Genomic DNA, 19,999 nt, shown 5'->3' with positions numbered 1-19,999 from the left:
CAGCTCGCGCTCCTTCCAACAGCCAGGCGAGTTACAGAAGCACCCAAGAGACGCTTATTATAACATCGATTTTTTTGCACAGTATCATGCAAATTTGACTTATTTTAACACACACAGAGACACACAGAGATTAGCTTTCCGTATATTTGTGGGGACTCTCCATTAATTTCTATGGGCATAACACTAATCCTAACTATGACGACCTCACCCCCTACCCAGCCCTAACATTAATCATAAGTAACCAAATGAAATAGAAGACTTTGAATATTTATATATTCATATTTATATATTTATATAGTTTTTTTTATTGCATTCACGGATTTTTTTTTATATAAAATTGAGTTTCCCCTTGTAGGAACCGAAAAAATGTCCCTACATGGTAAAATAACAGGCTTTTATCGCATCGTGATTTGGTCCCCACCTTGAAACACACACACGCGCGCGCGCGCACACACACACACACACACACACACACACACACACACACACATATTTTGGTCTTTTACTTACGAAAAAAAATGTCCATATGCAGCAGCTTAAAATGTTACCGTAATATTTTAACACAACAGTCGGCCCCGTATAATTTAATTACTGGCAGGTAAAGCTCTAGAATAATGAGATCAGCTTCTTAAAAGCTCAACATTTATTTGCAATGTTTGTACTTGTTTCTTCTGTGGACCAAATCTTAATGTTATTTTTTAATTAAAAAACCGCAACATGTTGTACGCCTATTGCTCTAAAGCTGTTTTTAAATATATCGCGGCCGACGGAGAATTGTTTTGAAATATTGATTTTGGCGGCATTGTCTGAAGTCTATTTAATTCTTTCTATTCGTTCCCATTTCAGTCGTAAACGTTTAAAACATGCAAAGCCTCAGAAAAGCTCCCACACGAGACTTGGGTTAGCACGCACCCGCTGCAGGTGCAGCAGCTTTTGGGTTATCGCAACTTACACCCATGTTCCAGGCGTAGAAAAAAATAAGTATGTAGGTGAGGTAGAAAAACGGATGTAGCGCTAATTCTGAGTATTACTGTGACAAAAGTCGGACGTATTTTGTGGTAAAGATGACCATTAGAAAATCCCCACAAACTGTAAAGTCCAGTGTTGAAGGATGCCGCTTTATAAATACGACACATATACAGGGAGTAGATGAAACATTTGACATTACAAGCATCAGAATGAAATGTGTAGGAAAATTGGTGACATATACCTAAAGATTGCAAAAAGTCAACTGAATGCTTTGAAATAATAAATCGCTACAATCAACGTCGAAGAAAAAAAATCCAAAATCAAAATATTATTTAGGGGACGCTCTCGTAAAACGTGCAGATGACAAAATGACGGGGCGGTTGGTTCACAATAAGCTGACACATTTACCTTATCACTGAATCTCACTTACGTCTTTAACATATGAGTATTTTACGCTTGGTGTACTTTAGCGGTTCTGAAAAAAAGCTGAAGCAGTATTACACAAAAGCCTAGTGTAAATATTCTAAATTAAATCCTGCAGCTATAATAAGCCTGTAATTCAGTCCCTTATTGCAGCCCGAATTCTAACTTGGAACCATCGATTATCTGAATGTGGAACCCACTGGATTACGTATACGGGGGGCATTGTGAGCATATCTGAATATATAACTACGGCCTTGCATCTACGCCCTGTCTTAGACCCCCCCCCCCCCCCCCCAAGCTTGTGAAGTGGGCTCCATGTCAGCTACAGCAGTCGTGCCAATCCAAAGGATGATCAGTAGTTAGGGCAGGGATGTCAAACTCCAGTCCTGGAAAGCCGGAGCCCTGTGTAGCTTAGTTCTTTCCCTGTTCCACCACAAATGATTCAGCTCAAGAGCTGTGTCGTAATTAGCACAAGGAGTTGACTCCAGGACTGGAGTTTGACACCCGTGAGTTAGGTTAACCCGAAAAGAGTAACCCAGACTTTTCTTCAGTCATATTCAGTCCAATGTTAGCATCAAATTCATTAAGAAGACACGAGCTCATGTGAACTCAAAATACGACCGAGTCACGTTGATTTACTTTCCTATTCCTAAGCGAGCGGGAGTGACAGAGAGAGAGAGAGAGAGAGAGAGAGAGCGATATGGGCTGGAGTGGCACGTGAAGAGAAAAACTGGCCAGCATATACGTGACATATGGATAAAGAGACTAATGATACCAGAGAAACGTCCAGCACGTATGTGAGTGTTTCTTGTCCGATTTATACCTCGTACTCTTATCGCAGACTCGCCAGTAGTACTTTACGACAATAATACGTTTCCATGATGTAATAAAGTAATCACTTTTATACTTTATTATAAACTGTGCTTTGTTTACTTTCAGACGATTAGAAAAAATAATTTGATTTTACTTTAGATAGCCCAGCTTGTGTTGACGTTGTGCTATTTTTGTTTCTGTATTTAAAAATCTATTGCCTATTTTTACAGATTGACCTGTTAAAATTGTGAAAATGCAAAGGTTGCTAGCTATTACAATGTGAAAAGAAAATCTAATTTCACAAATAGCCAGAATGTGTCTGTGCTCTGATTAAATAGCAGAGGAGTAATTATAATTTGATTAGTAAGAAAACCAATCCTCCGAGAGACCTGCGGGCGGCGCGAGATAATTTCCCAGAGCCAGACTGTGCGTAGGGAGAAAACAGACCTCCCTGACACTTCACTAACGATTTCTGAAGTACTGTAACTAAATCTTCTGCCAGTAATACGAATACCAATAACAATGCCATCCGTCCATTTCGGATAACCATAACATGGAATACAGCAAATAAAAGGTAATGTCAAGATAATCTTTGTTTTTTATGTTTTTGTCTGGTTCTCTCCTTTTTAATTCTTAGAACAGTTATTAATAATATTATTATTGACGATTTTATTAAAGAACTGTGAATAAATAATATATCAAATATATAACTTTTTGCCAAAACAGCGCATGATAGACACTAAAACGGCGGCAGTGAACCATCTACCGCGCCGTTCTGCAAGGTACTTAGACTGCTGAATCCTGCACCGAATTCTTGTTTCATTTTTTTGTACATAACATTCTGCTATAATAACATTCTACTATAATACCATTCTGCTTCTCGTTCATAATGAAAATAAAAATATAAAAAAGATCAAAGACCCAGGTAGTCGTTTTATTGCAGCTGTTATCCCTTCTGTTTTCGGTAATGCTTATTATCCATTTTATAGCCAATTTACTGAAGAAATTGTCTGTAATTGAGAAATTGGCTAATTTTTGGAGTTGGTTGGCATTCAAGTTTCGAATGTAGACATTATCCCTGAATAAAATTATATGATATGACATTGTCTACATACTGGTGAATGGAAATTATAAATACTTTTAAAATATAAATGTTTGCCACAAGCCCTACTTGAACGTTGTTTACATTTCTAATAGGCCTTTGCTTCCAACACAGAACACAAATCATAACTATACTATATATAATATATAATACTATATATAATAATTGTCTTTTCGCATATAGCCGCGTGACTTGGGAACAGTCAGTGTAAAATATACTGTATCAAGCACGTTGCGTTAAATGTTGAGGTGGATTCTGAGGCTTCTCGCAGGTTTCTAAAGTAGGCTGCTCAAGAACGTACACTCGCCATAAACAACAACATTTTGTAAGCTGATTTCCTGCCTGTCTGTGACTGGTGAAAACCATAAAACAATCAAACGGGCAGAAGTGTTATCGTTCAGTTTCAGGACAGAGTGAGACGATGGCTGCTCCTTCACGGTTTTGCACCGTGATTAACTGTCAGTCAGGCTGGCCCAAGCCTCTTTGGTTCATGTGAGCAAAAGCTGCCTGTCTATTTGTGCACGCTCTCACACAGGCCAACATACTTCCTACAGATAATAACCGACAATCACAGGCGACAAGAAAATAAAGTGTAGCAGTTCTTTACTTACAGTAAACAAGTGTATGGGGCAGTCATGAAAGACTTAACGCTGTTATTTTTCTAATGTCCTCAATCCGAATTCCGAAACGATAAATCAAAGAACTCATTTCTTTTAAATGGATATATTTTTTGTTGCGCGCATAGCTGAGATACTCTACACATAAGCAACAAACCGTTATGATATGGCATAAAGGGCCAGTCTTAACAACACTCTAGACCAACAAGTGGGCAAGTTTGATGACAGCAGGCAGGAAATTCGTGGACCTGCAATAAAACACTGCATGATTCCCATAATTATATGCGATGCATTTCTTCCATGCACCTATTTCTAATATACAATCAGGCAACGTCCATTTAGCCAGATTTCTTAGCACATCCAGGTCTCTGGATATACCATCAATGGCCCAAATAAAGATAAAGAGTATAAAGGTCGGCCAGCTCATAAGAAATTCAAGAAACAGGACTACAGCATTTTCCGATGCGTTTTTAAAAGCAATCAACAGAATTATTACTGATAGTCGGGGGTTCTGCATGGTGGAGAGCGTTATAAAAACAGCTCTGTTTCTTATGGCAAACAATGAGTGACATTTTTGAAAAATTGTGTAACATTTTATATTCCCTAATGTAAATTAGGAATTATGCTGAAGTTATGCTTATTATCCAGATCCTCTATAGGTCTATCTTCACGTAAAACCCCTCATTTTCATACATACGGCTTGCCGGTCCATACAAATGCCACCTTAGTTAATATATTTAATTTTGCACCCTCCTCGTACCAGATCGATAGAGACATTTTATTATAAACATGGGATCAGAATGCGATATGGGTGAATTTAAAATGGAAGAAAGAAAAATTGTTGAATCCCTGGAAACTGTATTCTTTAATTCCCTCCGTTGAGACACAAACACCCTTCAGCATTTTTTTCGTTATTTGTCGTTTTGTTTTATTAAAAGTTTATGTTTTGTATCAGTTTAATGAGGTGACGTCAGTTCTTGGCGTCGAAGAGGCGGCCAGTCTGGGCTCTGCTGTCTCCAGATTATAATGCGTCAATCATTTCCGTATCATGCCACATCAACTCGGGATGGATGCTCTAACTGTGAATGTATAATTTACGTTTGTTTGTCATTTGTTCATTATTTTTAATTAGCAATTAGCTTAGTCAAATATTAATAACTGGAGCAATAATGCATTTCTCCATCAGTAATGGAGAAGCAACCATAATTTAAAAATTCATACATATTCTAAAAAACAAAGTAGCAAAATTGTATCTTCATTTAAATCGCTTTATTAAAGTATTTTTATTAAAACTTGCGAATGAATAAACTAAGCCGTGTATTCGAATTTGTTCATTTTTACAATTACTCTTTATAAATATTTATCTTTTCGAAAGGATCTGCTTTAGGTGCAATTTGCACCTCAAGGCCTATAAGAGAAAGTAAGTCGGGGGCGGGGTGTACGCAGTTTCGCTAACATGGGCGGAACAGTCTGAAAGTCTCGGCGAGCGCGGCGCAATCAGCCGCTTGCAACAAGATCAAACCGTGTGTCAGGCCTGACAAGCAGGTTCACTGAATAATATATCAAGTGTTTGCTATTGTAGCGAGTTCTTGTTCTGTTAGAAAGTCAGCCAATGGCCTCCAGAATTACAAAAATAAAATATTTCAAGATTCGTTTTAACAACGAAGTCGACTGCATGTATACGAACCGTTATAGAAATACCAGCATGCAGTTCACGTTCACAGAAAAAAAACAAGACGCATTTATCTGAAACACGGGGAGTTTTCTTTAACGTTATATTATGGGCAAAAGTAGTGGAGAGTGTGCTATTTTACAGTGGAAAGAATATGGACAGAAAGATGAGGATCAGCTGAGTCGTCAGGATACACGCTACCTCGCGACATGTAATCAGGTTAACAGGCGACACTGTCTTTGTGCCTGGTGGGCTTTTGCCATCAGATAATTGTGAACATGAATTAACAAACTCTGGTCAATGGCTACCAGTCGGCTTTTTCACACAAGCCTTCACGCCCTATTTGCCGCCAAGTGAGAGATAGGGTCTATTAAGATGTAAAGTGGTGTTTGATCGCTCAGAATGGTAGACGACAATGTTTTTATAAGAGGAATGTGGTAAGCGCCAATTACAAACAATTAGACGCTCAAGGCAATGGGCTTCCCCTTCGTCTATAGAGAAAATCTCCTCCCAAACTGAAACGAAAGGTATTAACATCTTTATTTGTTCTTCTTGATGTGTAAAAACTAACACTTAAAATTAAGATTCATTTACCACCAAAAACACACTTTACATTGTAATTATTATATTATACAAAGATCGATAACAACTCCAATCTATAATAATCACACTACAACCTTTACTGACAGATCAGATGAGAAAGATTACAAACATCAAATTAATATCAATATTAATTATATACTCCTGAGACCCCACCCATTCATTTATGTCCATTGTAGTGGACATTTTGTTTTTGCATCTATCTTTTCACTGATTTAAGGAAACGTATTTATTCCTGTTGTACACTAAAGAGGACATGCTCTGAAATTAAAAATAAAAATAAATTTTTAAAAATCTAAATTGTAAGATGTCTTATTTCCTCCAAAGACGAATAACCTAAAATTGAAGGACACTTTTTTCCTTGGGTCTCAGGAGGATATTAATAATTATTCAATGCATTTGTATGGAGGATGGCCTACAGCTTTCCAAAATATTCTCTAAAAGCAGTAGGCCTAATTACTTTACAGAGCCACGGGATATTACTTTAAAGTGCTCCGGTAATAACTCGGCTAACCTGTCTTGCTATTTAAAGAGAATTAAGGTATTTCAAATTATTGATTTTGACTCCTGCAGTTGTAAAGCCCATCACACAACACATTTTTCTCGTGTTGCTGTTTTGGGCGAGGACTGAAGCGCGTGGATGTTCAGCGAATGTAGCGGCCAATCGCCAAAAGGAGAAGTTACTATTGGTCAGAGAGAGGTCACTGTCGAACATGGGACCCGCCCCTTCGCGTATGATATGGAATTTACTGGCGCCAGTCCTGACAGTGTCGGCAGCTGCATGACTCTAATAGAGCCAGTCAACGTAAAAGAGAACAGCGACTTAACCTGCTCTACGGGAGACAAAATGAAATAGCTAATCGAATATGACATGGCATTAAGTTTAGAGTCAACATCTAAAGTGTTTTAACATCTAAGTCTTTAAGTGTTATACTCGCTATATTTAATGGGGACTTTCGTGTAAATTTCCAGTGTCAGAAAAATAAGGAAAATTATTTAAACAATTTTTCCACGTCATCCTGGTTTAACATTTTCAGTAAGTATTTTTCTAAGAAAACACGTATTGTTCTGTTTATTTTTGCAGTAAGAATTTGCTCGCTGAGTTCACTGGGTGTCTTATATAAGTGTGCCCTGTTCCTAAAATGACTGATTCTTTCCTTCAAGTTGCATTGAGACGTTGAGAACTGCTTGCATCTTTAAGACAGAATTTAACACAGAATTTAATATAAGGCGAATAAAACGTTTCATCCTTAGAGCAACATCGATTTTTACGCTGAGATTTCCTTAACTCTTTTTATTTGGTCTTGTTACAGGTGTTAACCAAGACTCGGAAAAACAAGACTACGGGCTTTGCCTTGAAACAGAAGGAAACAGCATTACGTTAATTATCACTGTTACTTGAGGGCAAGAAAATTGTACACGAAAATCCCTTCCTAAAGGACACAAAGATCTTTTGCAAAAGTGATCGAACACGTATTTTTGAGGGGAGGGATTTTTGTATATCGTAGTTTTTAATAGTAAACAATTTTGGAGATGGAAGTAGCGGCCGACCAGTCTAGGTGGATGTCACATCATCACTCTATACTGAACAGCCAACACACGGACTCGCACCACCCCGGATTGACACACAACTATATGGACCCCATGGCCCAGTTACTGCCACCAGACGAGGTCGACGTTTTTCTGAACCATCTGGATTCACAAGGAAATCCATATTATTCCAGCTCCCGAACCAGGGTGTCTTACAGTCAAGCTCACGGTAAGTTACCATGTCCCGAAAATGCTAGCGTGAGTTACGCAGGATATTTTGCTGGTATTTTCTTAATAGAAAACCTAAAAGTTAATCATTTTGAAAATTATGTCTGATTCCACGAGGTCTCCTTTAAACTCAAGTTAAAATACTTCGCATTTTGATTTCGGGGATTGCAATAAGATGGTGGTAAGGAAACAGCCTTTTGTATTGGTTTACCGTTTCATTCAGGCTAAAGTTTCTTCATTATTATTTAAGAAACTGGCCACCGTATCAATACATAACACACGACGCACTAAATCCAGAATATAAATGTTTTTCTAACTATCAGAGAGAGAAAAAAAACTCGTTACAGAAAGTGAAAAATAACACAATGGGTTAAACAGCTAGGCTAATTAGTGACGAGGGACAGGTTTCATCATGTCAATGATAGCGAATGAATTTTAATGAAAATGTTATTTTATTTTGAATTTATGTTTTGTATCTATATTATATTATTAATAGGCCTACTCCTCAGCTGCCCATCGGAAACGTTTAAAGGCAGAGAAACGACAAATAAAATGCAAGCAATTGGTTAAGGAAGTGCGTGTTATTAATCTATGTCTGTTTGACTTAACAGAAAAAATAAAACGAGAGAGGCACTTCCCGGATATGAAATCAAAACTAAAAACGCTGAAGTTCTCAGTATTCGTCCTGCAGCAATGCGACGAAGTAGCACGTTGGTCCCAGAAAAAAATGCTGTAATTAAATATATATTGCAGGCCTATTAAAATACGTTTTTTGAAGACGTGTTAAATCTATTCGTAGGCCTAGCCTATATTTCACTCTGTTCTATAAACGGTTATGTGGTTTCTGCTTAGTCTATAGGCTGTTGTCTTTTGGAGGATATTAAACTGGATGTCGGAGTTGTGTTTAATTAAGTCTTTATCAACAGGTGAGAAATGTGCTCTTTGATTTATCGTTTTAGCATTCGGATTTCTGACAGAAAAATGATAGCCTCCATTCGTATTTACTTCTACAGTTTGAAAAATATTACTTTGTGAAAATAATGCGATACTGTTTTACAGCTCGCCTCGCAGGGAGTCAAGTCTGCCGACCGCACCTCCTTCACAGTCCAGGCATCCCGTGGCTGGACAGTAGCAAGGCGGCCTTTTCCGCGACGCATCATCCCAACCCATGGGCGGTCAGCCACTTTAGCAAGCCCGGACTGCATCCGGCAGGGTCTGGGTTTCCCTGCAGCAGTGGTTCCTCTACTGCTCCTGTGCCATCTCTGACTTCGGCATCTCACTCCAGCCCACACCACCTCTATAGTTTCCCCCCAACTCCACCTAAGGACGTGTCTCCAGATCCGGGAGCTGCTTCGCCATCATCGTCTTCCACTAGAATAGACGAGAAAGAGTCCATCAAGTACCAGCTATCAATATCAGATGGATTGAAAATGGAAGGATGCAGTCCGATACGTAACAGCCTGACTTCAATAAATGCCCAGACTACCTCCACACACCATCCCATCCCGACGTATCCAGCCTACCCTCTCCCAACTCCACACGATTACAGCAGCGGCCTTTTCCACCACGGCAGCCTGCTCGGCGGAGCCCCCGGTTTCACACCGAAGTGTAAATCCAAGGCAAGGTCGAGTTCAGGTGAGCCTCATTATGTTCCTCGCAAGATAAAACGGTCGAAACCACAGCCACAAACTATTTTTACTACCAGCTGCCACTGTCAGCATTTCGTGTGGTATTTTGCGTTACCGTACTTCGGTATATGAATCCACCCATTTTCCAAACCACTTATCCTTCTGGGTCGCGGGGGGTCTGGAGCCTATCTCGGAAGCTACGGGCACGAGGCGGGGAACAACCCAGGACGGGGGGCAGCCCATCCCAGGTTATATGAACCAATTCACGAAATGTTTGTCATTCCAAAACAAAACATTTTTCAAAGTGTTCACATTGACTTTACAGTCCGTATTACAGTTCAGTTTGTAACTGCAAAATGAAACTGGTAGAACTCATGAATGTGGAAGACATGAAAACACTCGTGACAGATTTAATTAAAGTCAGAAATGAGTCATTATGTAAATATTTTGTTATGCCTTGCTCTAAAATAACAAGATATATGAATTTAATAATAATTGAAATAATAATCAACTAAGCATATTTTATTGATAGCTATAGGCATACAGAGTTTAATTTAAACATCCACATAATTTTAAACCGAAAGACACTAATACTGTTCAACGTGATATTTATGTTTTTCATTGCTTGGTCAATTCAGTGTCACGGTACGGATTCAGAATGCTGCACAGCCGATAAATAAATATGCCGTGTGAAATTGAAGATATATACCTCTGACATATTTTAACAAATAAAAATACTACTTAATGACTAAAGTTAAGCAAGCACGCATTAAATTAAGTATCCAATATCTGCACAAAGCGGCGTTCAATTTTAATTAAATACTTGCGTGTGTTAATTTAGGTTTTATTTAAATTTATTTTGTGTAAATATTGACATGCTTACCTACTGTCATATTTGAAAGGTTCTATTTACGCTATAATTATGAATGGTGATTAACACTTGAAATACCAGAGGCAATCCGTTGATTGAGCAAGTTCTATTAAATTATATAATCTGAATGGTTTTTATAAAATGATGTCCAAATTGTATAATATTATTTTGTTCATGATTTCTGTGCTGGTATGCGTTTGCTTTCCCTTTTCTTACTTTTATGGCGAGTATGCTAAATAGTTCAAAAAGCTCCAGTCACGACGCTCCGTCGCCTGCCGTATCCTGTGTAGTCCCGGACGCTCCGGCCGCCACATGTTTTCTTGAACTCCCTTTCTTCGTAACGCAAACAAAATAATACATTGGGCCATTACGTTAAGGCGTCGTGCTTTCTTATAAATCACGACCCTAGTTTTTTTCGACGAGAATTTGCTGATCAAATGATCTAATAATAATAATAATATTAATAATAATAATAATAATAATAGGGACTGAAAGCCCTATTTGCCATGTTTCAGTATTCACACTGATGCCGTTATTATACGTTTGCATTGTCACTTCACTTTTCAAACTTCCTGAAAACGCAGGATTGCATTCATCCGTTTTAAGGTGCATAATAAATAAACTAAAATAAGCAAAAATGTGTTTTAGGCAAAGAAAAATCTCTCACCACAATACACATAAAAATACCATTGAAAGAAAAACTTAATAGAAAATAAGATTACTCTTGGGACATCGTCTGTGTCGTGGCAAATGGACTAGCATAAGTAGTGGCTAGAGCAGTAGCATCTGGCTAAAGTAGGTAATAGATTTGAAAAAGGTGCTTTTTCTCTGGATCTTCAGACTATAATTATGCAAAGCAGACAGTACATGGTGCACTCAATGCTGTCTTGATTATGGGGGTTGTTCATGAAGACAATGCCAATGTGATGGAAATGTTCAAATGAGTCAAGTTCAAGTGCCCTGAATGATAGGAATTTAGAGTTGCTAAACGGTAATGAAATGTTCTAAATATTGAAGAAGTTGGCCATTGTCTTTAGAACAAGACAATGACTCTGCTTGCACATGCACATGCAAGATTGCATGCATTACTCAGCACTATGAACAAAACCGTTTGTGGCGTCACATCCAAAGTACGGATATAAAATGTAAAATATTCACCTTTTGAGGTAGAGACAGAATAAAGGAACATGGAACAGTCAGCCAAAGTTTTTTTATGCAGTTAATTTTTATGCATAAATGCATGTCTGGCTTACTGGTACAATATGACCTATTGTAGAAGCTCAAATGTGAATCTAATGTAGACAGGATGCAGCCATCCAGCAGCAGGTACTATTAAGTAGCAGGTGGGGACACAGAAGATGAGGCTTCGAAGGTTATACTGTTCTTCAACATGCTTTGGACATTTGGTGTACATTGCCGTTTAATTACTTGGTACTCGGACAGGTTATAGTAGCTATAAATTACGGCAGAAGTTAAGTCAAACAGTGGACAAAGTGCGTAAATGGACATTCACAGCCAATCTGTTAGGCTATTCTGGGATCAGAATAATGTTGACTTATGTTCATTACAATGATCATTAAAACCACACAGTTAATTATGTACTTACCGTATGGTCTCTTTAAATTAACAGGTGTCCCATTTTGACTTAGAGTTGAATTAGAAGGGAGTTGAAATGTAGATACGCTTTCTCCGGGTTACAAGACTATGCTTCCTAAGATTTCAACCTCAAACATTTTACAAGTCTGTAGTAAAGTGTGCAGTGAAGTTGATTTCATTAACAACCACACAACCCTTTCTAACTGGAAAACATGCACAGGAATAATAAGAAAGTTCTAAACTACAGAGCACTGGTATGTATTCAACAGCAACATAACAGCTGAAGCTCCTTAACATCTCTGTTGCTCTCGGCTTTTCTTCATACTGCTCAGTGCAATCGAACTATGCTGATGGAAAAAAGTGTTATTTGTGCAGCTGCGTCTATATGCATTTAATATATTGTCATTTTCAGAAACTGACTGTTTAAAAAATTCACTGAATGATTGCATTAAGTAACTAAAGATATACACTGTTCTGTTTGTTTATTTTAACCAGGCAGTTTCTGACCTGATGTTCTGTGTCTTCATAAACTGAAACTGCTGTTACTGTTTCATTTGCATGTTAATTTTATAAATGTTTCCTTTGTCCCCTGAACCTGTATACTGCTCAGAGGGCCGTGAGTGTGTCAACTGTGGGGCCACCTCCACACCCCTGTGGCGGAGGGACGGCACTGGACACTACCTCTGCAATGCCTGTGGCCTCTACCACAAGATGAATGGCCAGAACCGACCCCTCATCAAACCCAAACGCAGATTGGTGAGCACAAACTTTCAAACAGTGCCGAGAAGGGGGCAAATTAGAACAGAAGTAGAGACTGTTAGTACAATTCCAGGAAAGTTATATTTTCCTATCGGCTTCCTGGAATTGTACTTCACACTCACCCTTGGTGATCTTCTACACCACCTGATACAATACTGCTGCTATTGGGATTGTTACTCCTATCATTATTGCTGATACTTCTGATACTGCCACTGATACCAACACTGCTGCTATTTGGATTGTTACTCCTATCATTATTGCTGCTACTTCTGATACTGCCACTGATACCAATTCTGCTACTATTGGGATTGCTATTCCTATCATAATTACTGCTACGTCTGATACTGCCACTGATACCAATACTGCTGCTTATTTCATTATCATTTTTATACAAGAAAAAAATGTTTTTATAAGGAGAAAAAATCTATCAGAATTTAAGCTTATGTAGGGCTCTATGCTACTTTGAGTCACAATGTTATGTCAATTACTGTGCTGCGGTGATAATTGTTGATCTCAAAGGGTACATCAATTAAACACTTTCGGTTAGTTTTTTTTATCTAGTGGAGGCAGTTTTGAAATGTTTAGTATGTTCAGATATTAGCAAAAATAATAATTGAAATGACCCTAAGATGTACCCTCATATCTAAATGAAAATATTTATTTTAAACTGTTCAGTTTTTTGTTTTCATTATTTAAATTTTAAAAGACATATACAACAAAATAACATAAAACAATATAATATAATATAATATAATATAATATAATATAATATAATATAATATTGGAGTTTGCGTGTTCTACCCGTGTCGTCATGGGGTTTCCTCCAGGTACTCTGGTTTTCCCCCATAGTCCAAAGACATGCTGAGGCTAATTGGAGTTACTAAATCGCCCATAGGTGTGAGTGTGCCCTGTGAGAGCCCCCCCCCCATCCTGGGTTGGTACCTGCCTCATACCTGTAGCTTCCAGGATAGGCTCCGGACCCCCCGTGACCCAGAAGGAGAAGCAGTTTGGACAATAGATGGATAGTTTGGTGTGGAAGAACTTGACTGGCCCACACAGAGCCCTAACCTCAACCCCATCAGACAACTTTAGGATGAACTAGAACAGAGATTGCAAGCCAGGGCTTCACATCTAACATAAGACAGACTCAAAATCTTGTGGAAAACCACTCCTATAAGAGTGGCAGCTGTTATAGCTGCAAAGTGGGGACCAACCCCATATTGATGGATTTACATCTGTAGGTGTAATGGCCAAGTGTCCCAATACTTTTATTCATATAGTGTGTGCGTATATATCAATTCAGATGTATAAAATCTGTGATACTGCCACAGACAATACATACATGGGAAATACAAGTAGGTTAAATAAACAGTTCTCTACCTAAATTCTTACAATGTGAAACAGCCAAGCCTGGTATGCAGTGTTACTAGGCTATGCTTACATTCAACATGTGAAACTTCTGTTTTTAATCCGTGTCCAATAACTAACTATGAAATAAAGCTACTTTATGTATATCTGTATTGTAATAATATTTTAGTTTTAACATATTTTCCAAATATGTTGTTTTAAGGACAAGGTTAGATTTTGTTTTGCATTTTTTGCCTGACTTAACTGCACAAACACAAATGACGTCTTGTCACTGTGCTGTTTCTGAAAACATTCGAAACCAAGACTTATGATCCCCCATTAAGCCAAATAAGGTAATAAATATTACGATAAAAATCCAGATAGCCTATACCACTAACACACATGATTAATTTGCATAGTTTTGTTATTAACGTATATATACAGACACACTGATACAATACATAAAAATACATAAATAAATAGCATACCATTAAGAAAGACGGTATATCAGACGGTCAAGCAAGGGCGTATCTTTGGTTATGAACGGTAGGGATCGACGTGTCCCTACCAGTATTGTAGAAGTAACGTGTGTGTTTAGTGGACGGGTGTTTCGGCTCTGATTTGGTCTCTACTAGGGGCGATTCTAGGATTAGATTATTAGGGGGGGCTGAAGAAATACGGGACACCACCTACCATTATTAAATATGGAGAGACGAAGGGGGTTTCCCACCGAATTTGCAGAACGCTAATTGGTTTTAGAAAAACTATTTTTCAGAGGGACTGAGACAAAAATAGGGGGGCTGAATACATATATATATATATATATATATATATATATATATATATATATATATAGAGAGAGAGAGAGAGAGAGAGAGAGAGAGAGAGATTTAGAATGAAGCCATAAGTCACGAGTGATTCAGAATTTACAAACTGGCTTATACAGTTGTACTTCGTTTTCCTTTTTTCGATTCTGACTCATTCCTGCTTTCTGAAAAGTCCATTATGTTTTCCATGGAGTCAGTCGTCGCTGCTCTTTGTAGTTTTCAGCTAGGGTGTTTTTAGAGCTCGTTCAAAGGCCATCCAGTTGTTTCCTATCCGGATATCTGACTGGGACCGATAACGAAGCCGGACTCACTGGTGTTTCCGTCTTCAACAAACGGAGTTGAAATTTCTATAGCCAGACACTGACATATAGTCATAGCGATTATAAAAACACCGAAACACCCAATTATGTGTCTAGAAAGAAGCTGGGGGGATTCAGGGAATGGGAAAATTAATGGATTTGTGTTTGTGTTGTGCGTTGTTATCCAAGGATATTGTGTTGTCTACTTAAGGTTTTTGTTGCGTACTTTTATTTACACCGGTTCGGTTTTGTTTAAAGATAATTTAATTTACTATTAGCGGAAAGATGTTATATCAGCTGCAAAGTTGCAGGCATGAAATATGTTGTATGGAAGTTACTATCGCTTTAGGCGTATTGCATTGTATCGCTGTATGCTTCTTATTAAGTGTGAATAATCGATCTGCGAAGGGTATAAGATACAATGCAGGATACAAGCCGCCCTGAATCACCCCAAGTCAAAACCCACAATGGGAGACCGATCCCCAGAAAACGAGCAAAACTCCAAACGGCCTGAGCAACGCTATAATTCACCAATGAATAATAAAAATATACATTTTAAAATAAGGTGGAATTTAGAGTATTTGGATTTACTGTAGTAATTAAGACAGACCGCACGACTAAAGTGTTCTTTCTGAATATATTACACTCCAGCACTGCGCGTGAAAGGTACCGTTTCCCGAAACAAAAATTCATCAAAACGCAAAACTCATTCTACTGCATCCTTCTATAAATGTTGCCCCTCCCCCATCAACTACGCGGCGAAACGTTATAAAAGAATCTATTTATGTTGCTTCCAGTCCGCTGCGAGACGAGCTGGCACCTGCTGCGCTAACTGTCAGACAACCACGACAACTCTGTGGCGACGCAACGGGAACGGAGACCCGGTGTGCAACGCCTGCGGCCTCTACTACAAACTGCACAACGTAAGTTCCGTGCGGCTGTCACAAAAACAGCGGGCGAAACGCTGAAGTGGGCGGACAGCTTGTACTGATTATGGCAGGGGGGACTTGTAGCCTGTCAGGCACAAGCCAGTGGCCGTTTTTGTTTCCTTACATCATTTTGTTAAGTGAAGCGTCTCTAGGGGGGCTGCGAGGGTGGGGCAGCCATTCAGACAACGGGGTCAGTTAGGCTGATGGGATCTTTTTTTTAAAGTAGTCCTCTTATATTTAGCGTTGCTCCCGTCACTGTGCATTCTGAGTAGGTATTCTTTGGCGGAAACCGGAGAGTCTACGTAAGTCTCACACCAGTTCGTTATGGTATTTAAGGTACTTCCAACCAACTGGAAAAACTCACGATACCAAAAGCAGTGAAAGGAGAGTTTTTAAATGTTCCTTGGCATTTTCGTTGTTTTGCGGTTTTTTTCTTAAGCGTGGCATTACTGCTGGTTTGCACAAAAACATACTATGAGAATTAAAAAAAAATCTTTTGGAGCAGTAATATATTTTATTTTAATAGACGTTTATGGGAAACATACGTAGTTAAAAGAAGTTTCGACAAAGATATTCATCATGCTTATTACAGAATATGCAGCATGCAGAATCCAAGTTGTCTCTAATCTTGTTTTCTTATGCAGGTGAACCGACCACTAACCATGAAGAAGGAAGGTATCCAGACACGAAACCGCAAAATGTCCAACAAGTCAAAGAAGAACAAGCGTGGTGAAAGCTTTGAGGAGCTTCCCAAGTGCATGCAGGACAAGCCATCACCTTTCAGCAGTGCTGCACTTGCAGGGCACATGTCTCACCTGGGGCACTTGGCTTCCTTCAGCCACTCCGCACACATGTTGCCGACCCCCACAGCGATTCACCCCTCCTTCACCCACCACTGAGACCCTCTGCTCTCTACTTTAGGCTCCCCCTCCCCCACACACACTGTGGTACTCTCTCCTCAGAAGAGGAATGAGAATGGGTCGGGAGATGGAGGCCTGATTTTATTCCATGGATTTAATGGAGACAGTCCCTGTTTGAGAGAGCCTGATCTAATCTGGATTTACTGAAAGGAAGATGATCTTAAATCAGCATCTTGGCTGTTTTTTTTTTCTTGAAAGACTGCAGATATGCTGGTCAAGAGGAACATTGTGTCCCCTCCAATTTCCTTCTCTCTAGGAATAATGTTGAGAATTTACAGTGCATATTTGTTTACTTGGTACCAGAGAAAGTTTTCAGATACCACAGCAATCCACCATTCTCCACCATTTTTAATAAGACCTACTGCGATGCTGGGGAACACCCCCTGCTCAGCGAGATGAACTGCAAATATTGTAAATGTAGCAACGAAGACAAATACACAGAGAAAAATGAAGAAAATGCTCCATGAGGTTACGTATGTCATGCTGGACTTTATTTTCAAAGGACTTTAAAAATGTGGAAACAAAATTATAAATTTAATTTCAAAAATTTAGTATTATTTTGATAATTTATTTTCAGTTTTTGTTCTTTTTCCTTTCTTGAGAACACATGGATATTTTATTTTAATGTTGTCATTAAAACTGGCGTATATCAGACAAGATGAGCCGTAAAACATGAAATCTATCTGTCCCTCCCGCATCAAACAATAAATTGAAGTTACAGTACAGATAATCATGCCCAGTTGTTAACATTTTGAGGAATGCAGTATGCTGAAAACAACTTGACATTAAGAAGCCTATATTTAAATAATTGAATTTGGATGCCATAACAATGACCTAGCACAGTATACAATGTGTTGTAGCACTGATAAAACAACCATGATATTTACCTTTATGCAACAAATTTATGCCTGATAAACAGATGTAAAAAAGCAAAATCACACAAACACCAAATTTCCTTTATCATTTTGCTACATAAAGTGGAACCCATATTAGAGTCTCACCCATGTGGTGACAAAACACAGCCTACCATCAAATAAGAGGAATGAAACTCCCATCTGATCAATCAGCGACCAGCCTTGTGGGCAGAGTGCCATCATTAAACAGCAAGTTGGAATTTCTTTGAAGCTGAAGGACGTGATTGTTTGCTAGTCATTTCAAATGAGTGGCCTTTTATATTACACAGACTGGTGCATTCGTAACCGGAATCCATAAAGGATAATAAGAAATCAAACATTGCTATGGTGGCATGGTGGTTCACACCTCTCTCTGATTTGTGTGTGGTGTTTGGATGTTCTCCCAATGTCAGATGGGTTTCATCAAGATGCTCTGCTTTCCTCCTGTTGTGCAAAGACTTGCAATTAAGCTAGTTTGTCTTTGAACTGGCCTAAGTGTGTGGTGATCTGTGTGTGCATGTTGAAATACTGGCATCACGGTAGAGCACAGGGTGTTGCCCAGCCTAACACGCTTACACTCTGGGATAGGTTCTTCCAGGATCCAGGTTCTCCTGTGACCCGGTCCGGGATTAGTGGTTGGAAGATGGATGGAAAAAGTAATTACAATGAAGCATTATTAGGTTGTATGATTTCTGTTTTGACACCTGTATTCTACAATACCAAATTACAATATTGGATTTTGTTTTTGCTAACACAAGGCTAAAATAGAGCAGTAGAATGGCTGAGAGACTAGCACTGTCATCTCACACCTCCAGACTGGGAGACTGAATCCCTCCATTTATCTGTCTGTGGGGTTTACATGTTCTTCTCATGTTGCATGAGTTTCCTCTCTGTACTCATGCTTCCTTTTGCATCCCGAAACATGCAGTTTGACAAACTAGCGTCTATAAATTGTTCGTAGTGTATGTATGAATGACTGCCCTGTGTCTCCCTGCATAATGCCCCATGTTGTCTTTGAGTGTCTTCAGGCCAACTTTGTGAGATAAGATGGATCAAACCCCCAGTTTAGCAGAAGAATCACACTAAATCTCATCCAAGCAACATCCCACATGCCTGTTATGTACAGAGAAGGAAGAGGGTGACCATGGATACCCACTAGCAACATATTAACAGAAAATGCATTCTTTCTGCATCTCTCCTGGCACTTCTACACCTGCACTGAACTAAAGTGTCTGTATATTCAGTAGGGGGATTACTGCTGGGACACAGATTCTTCTTAAACCCTGCTTGTCCAATTCCACCAGTCCAAAGGCCTATGGATGCATCAACACCTTCTTGCGGTGCTCCCAAACACAGCAATATCAGATGTCACCCAGACGAGCTTTGGGGGCTCCAGGCAGCTCTTCCCCTGAGCCGTGCAGGGCTGGGAATAATGAGCCTTTGTAGGACCGAGACCCTGGGCTGTGTGGTGCTGACCCAGAGAGCAGGCTCCAAACACGGGGTAAGCAGAGTACACACATGTGCACACAAGCACGTGTGCTCTTGTCCACATGTATAGGCAGTCACAAACATGCACACACACAAGTGTTTTGGTAAGACACAAAAACACGAATAGAAACAGTCTCACACCCATGTACCAACACAGGAAACACACACACTGTCATGTTTGTACCGGTATCTTTATAGGGATTTGATTGACTTTTGCCTTTATGCAATGAATGGTTTGTTCCTAACCAAGAACAAAAAAAAGAAAACAGATAAACCGAAACTCTAGTGTCTGTTTTAAAAAGTGATTGAGTTGACTTGAGATTCCACCAATAGCAATTTTTTAGATGTTGTGATCTATGTAGTCCAATTTCCGATTCCAAAAATAATAAGAGAAAAGCTAAGCATACATAGAATATACTTATATACAACTGCACATGCATAAGATTACAGTCAGCTCAGAGTCCTCTAATTTCAGTCCTGCTGCTCTC

General features: G+C 39.0%; 1 protein-coding gene across 4 annotated transcripts; it reads left to right on the top strand.

Annotated features, from left to right (window-relative positions):
• The first annotated feature begins 1,927 nt into the window (after positions 1-1,927).
• LOC111832891 (GATA-binding factor 2-like) lies at positions 1,928-18,436 on the top strand. 4 transcript variants are annotated; one of them, XM_072715307.1, is made up of 6 exons: positions 1,928-2,189; positions 7,510-7,955; positions 9,014-9,589; positions 12,660-12,805; positions 16,079-16,204; positions 16,855-18,433. In XM_072715307.1, the coding sequence occupies exons 2-6, from the start codon at positions 7,730-7,732 to the stop codon at positions 17,107-17,109; spliced, it is 1,329 nt and encodes a 442-aa protein (XP_072571408.1). In that variant the 5' UTR covers positions 1,928-2,189; positions 7,510-7,729; the 3' UTR covers positions 17,110-18,433. The 4 variants fall into 4 exon arrangements, with proteins under 4 accessions (XP_072571408.1, XP_072571409.1, XP_023646413.1 ...); XM_072715308.1 differs by lacking the exon at positions 1,928-2,189 and adding an exon at positions 2,628-2,779; XM_023790645.2 differs by lacking the exon at positions 1,928-2,189 and adding an exon at positions 6,975-7,232.
• Positions 18,437-19,999: the final 1,563 nt, after the last annotated feature.

This window comes from Paramormyrops kingsleyae, chromosome 8, assembly GCF_048594095.1.
Source record: "Paramormyrops kingsleyae isolate MSU_618 chromosome 8, PKINGS_0.4, whole genome shotgun sequence".
NCBI lineage: Eukaryota > Metazoa > Chordata > Actinopteri > Osteoglossiformes > Mormyridae > Paramormyrops > Paramormyrops kingsleyae.
Note: the sequence above shows the minus strand (reverse complement) of the source record. Positions and strands in the feature narration are given on the sequence as shown.